At 24.1% G+C, this 4335-nt stretch overlaps 1 protein-coding gene across 1 annotated transcript; it reads left to right on the top strand.

The window, feature by feature from the left end:
* Positions 1-12: 12 nt before the first annotated feature.
* Positions 13-2751, top strand: LOC112465075 (the record flags this gene model as incomplete). The annotated part of the gene is made up of 4 exons (XM_025032446.1): positions 13-152; positions 1090-1169; positions 1757-1909; positions 2608-2751. Coding segments are annotated over exons 2-4 (352 nt in total), but the record flags the coding sequence as incomplete, so codon positions are not given.
* Between the last annotated feature and the right edge of the window lie 1584 nt (positions 2752-4335).

Here is a 4335-nt window from a genome sequence, read left to right as displayed (position 1 = left end):
TTTGCAGATAACTTACGAAAATTGATTGTTGATGAAGAACTAAAATTAAAACGTCTACAGACTGGTGAAATAAGTGGATATCGTACAAGCCTTAAAAACAAAAAACGGGATTATAAAATACTGGAAGCTCAAAGAGCTTTTGCAGCTGGCAGGTTAGATAATAATAAATTATATTAATTTACTGAACTATGGCAAACAGTAGTTCAAATATGTTTTCTTATTTTTAATATTTTACTTGTATAAAGATATAGGATGTAAAAGTTAAACAATCGTATATATATATATATATATATATATATATATGTACCTCAGAGGTAAAGGATCATATGTCTATAGTTTTATACATTTCGAGAAAACGGCGTTCAAAGTTTTAAATAAGGAAAAAGTGTATTTTTATAAAATGTAAAATAAAAGTAGCATGTAATTTTTTAAATATTTATTATAGCAATAAAACTGATATCCCAGATAGCACAGAGAATCGAAAAGAATTCTTTTTCGATTCTCTGTGCTATCTGGGATGTTTTGTAGTATAATTGTCAATAATACATTGTACCTAACCAGAACTAAGGAACTTGCAATTGTTTACCGCTAAATGAAAAATGAGGTTAAAGAAACATAAATTTTAGACACTATTTTAGATAATATAGTTGTAATAGACATTAAAACTTTTTACTATATTAAAATTTAAGCTCCTGGTATATTGGAAATAGTACTAACTCAATTTTGACAAAAAGTGGACATATGATCCTTTACCTCTGAGGTACAGATATGTCACTACAATACAAATAGGTCTGTATGAAAAAGTACTTAATTCAAAAATTAGAAAATACAATTAAAAAATTGTACTTTACGTAATTGGTAGTAAAATAAAACTCAAATTAATATTAATGTTCCATTTCCCAACTCAAATTCAACAACTTTATCTAAAACTATTTTAATTAAACGGTTTTAATACCAAGTATCTGCATTTATTTTCTTATTTGAAACACTATTTTTATTTCAAATTTTTCCATACTTTTTAATATTTATGTATAGTAGTTTTAATATTATGTATGTGGTATAACAAACTGTATTTCTTATTTATTGCAGGCTAGATCTTGAATATTTCTTACGTATGTTTACTGACAGCTGCGAAAATTTTATTCTGACAGATACAGTAGTTCCTAAAGGTAAATACACATATATACACACATATATATTTTTTTATTAACAGTGATAAATGATAATATTTAAAAAAAATAAGTACAAGCGGTTTAATTGGATATCATACAATTGCTCAGATATTTCATTAGTTTTTCTCTTATAAGTTTAATTGGACTAAACTGTAGTGTCGAAATAAATCGTGTCCAAATAAAACAGTTATTTTAAGTAATAATACTAAAGTATATATTTTTATATTAAGTGCTTATTATGTATTGCTAAAAATTAAGTTTATAATCTGAACAATGTAAATAATATATTTTTAATTGTATATTTTCCAGTATGCATGCTTAACGTTTTAAATTTCCAAATTAGGTTTAAAACGAATTAAGTATACATTTCACTTTCAAGTTGTAAACTTGTGCAATAAACATCTTTACTTTTACAAGTAAATTTGATTTATCTCTTGCAGTATTACATAAATAAAATATGCTATAAAACACAATTTTTGAAAATAACATTTATCACATAAACAATTTTTTGCTTTCTTTAATTTTTACAGTAGTCTTCAGCTTATCGTTATTAAAATATTAATATTAATTTCACTTTTTTGCAGAAGGTATCAATCACGAACCAAATTCAATATTTGATGAAGAAGGTACACCTGAAAAAACAAGATTAGAGACATTGTACGATAATGCCGAAAGTGATACTCAAGTTGATGCTCCATTCCACAAAAATACAAACAAACTATTAAGTGCTAATAAAGGTAATAATGCAAATTTCAATGACATTTACTAGTTTTACATGTATATATATATATATATATATATATATATATATATGTATGTTCTTTATTAACAATGATAAATATTTGAAAAAGAGGAGTGCAAATGGTTTAGTTGGATAACATAAGATTTAGATATAAACACAAATGCTCAGATTGGATTTGATTAGCTTTGCTCTTATGAGTTTATTAATAGGATTAAACTGTATAGTGTCAAAATAAATCGTGTCCAAATAAAACACTGTCATTTTAAGTAATAATACTAAAATTTCTATTTTTATATTAAGTGGTTATTATGTATTGCTAAAATTGAGTTTATAATCTGAATAATGTAAATAATTATATATTTCTAATTGTAATTTATCTAATATGTATACTTAACGTTTTAAATTTCCAAATTAAGCTTAAAATAAATAAACATGTAAATTGATAAATGTTGACAAGAAATGTTTAATAAACATTAAATAAACATGGAAATTTAACTGTTATAAAAATTTGATATTTCTTGCAATACTACATAATAAAAATATTAAATATTCTATAAAATACAATTTATATACAAATACAATTTATTTTTGAAAATAAAATTTATTAGATAGTTTTCCTTTTTTAAATTCTTACAATTTTTTCAGCTTATTGTTATATTGTTATATTAAAATATTAATATTACTTTTTTGCAGAAGGTAACAATCAAGACAAAAATTTAACATCTGCTGAAGAAGGTACACCTGACTCAAGGATAGTATACGATAATGCCGAAAGTGATATTCAAGTTAACGCTCCATTCCAGAAAAATACAAACCAACTGTTAAGTGCTAATAAAGGTAAGAATGCAAATTTTAATAACATTTACTAGTTTTATATTTTTCAGAACTAGTGAAATTAGACTGTCTTTAACCAACACGCATGTCTCAAGAAATATTAAAGATGTTTAAAGAGACGTCTAATCTCTATTAGATATGTCTAATTAGACTTATCTAATAAAAATTTGACATCTTTTTAAGCGTCTTTAACATTTCTTTCAGACATGCGCGTTGTGTTGAAAATGTAACATCTAGGAATATCAGGTTTTTGAGTAATAATAATTTCATATATATATATTTATATATACAAGGTAGGGAAAGAAGGTCGGTATCCCTGAATAACTCGAAAAATATAAGTTTTATAGATAATTTTCAAATAAAAGTTGTAGAATTTAAAAAGATCTATTTACTAATCTTATTAGTTTGACCATGGATGGTGTTGTCTCCACAGTCAGGTTAGATCATAAAAAATATTATGACAATATTTTTTATGATCTAACCTGACTGTGGAGACAACATACAACACATACAATACAACTTTTACCTGCTTTCTATAAAACTTATATTTTCTGAGTTATTTAAGGGTATCGACTTTTTTTTCCCACGCTGTATATACATATATGTTTAACATATATATATATATATATATATATATTTCTTATGTACATATCGTGGAAACGTAAATAATTAAATCTCAAAAAAATAAATAAATCTAAAAACTTAAAATTGCATAAAATCAGGTCCTTAAATGTGAACTTTAAAATTGAAAACTTGACTAGTAGTTTCTGTATAAAAAAAATAAAAAATCAAGCATTAAACCAAAAACTATCTTTACCCAGATAGGAAAACAACCATCATATTTATGAAACATGTCGATTCACATTTACGCAAGGTGATTTTACACATTTACGTTTTGTTATCAGGATTATCTTGATATAAATGTTATACACTTGTATATTAATTATTTTTGTTGGCTTCATTTTCTCTCTTGTTTTGTTGGCTTGCAAAACGTAACCACTTTGCTGTAGTATTTTTACAGACGGTAAATGTACCGTGGTGCTGTTATTTCGTACAAAAAAATGAAAATTGTATAAAACTAATAAAAACATTGTAATAAAAAATGTAGTAAGTTTAACAACACATTATACCACATATACCTACAGATACACGAACATAACATCTATAACTTACTTTTCATAATTTGGATGAGATAAGTTGAATACCAAAAAATTGCAGCGTAACTTTTTCAACATTTTATGGCGCATTCATCAGTTAGTAATTTTTTTTAACATTTATGTACATTGTCCCTGGCATTATTTTCATCAAGTTTCAACAGAAACTGCTTCTCTAAAGAAAAGAGAAAAATTAATAAATATATTTTATATTTATTTCAATGGATTATACTAATAAAATAGCTTAATATTATGTATTATGTATATAATATTATGAGAGAATATGTCAAGGTTTAGTAAAGATATTTTTATTCATGCAATTATGTCTTTTATCCATAATGTTAATAATTTTGTATTTAATCATAATTTGTCTATTAATATTATCATAAAAATACAATTATATACATATATTCAATTATATTATTTCTAATTA

This window comes from Temnothorax curvispinosus, unplaced genomic scaffold, assembly GCF_003070985.1.
Source record: "Temnothorax curvispinosus isolate PA1 unplaced genomic scaffold, ASM307098v1 QBEX01014890.1, whole genome shotgun sequence".
In the NCBI taxonomy this organism is placed as follows: domain Eukaryota; kingdom Metazoa; phylum Arthropoda; class Insecta; order Hymenoptera; family Formicidae; genus Temnothorax; species Temnothorax curvispinosus.
The sequence above is the reverse complement of the archived record's forward strand: the minus strand, read 5'-3'. Positions and strand labels throughout refer to the sequence as shown.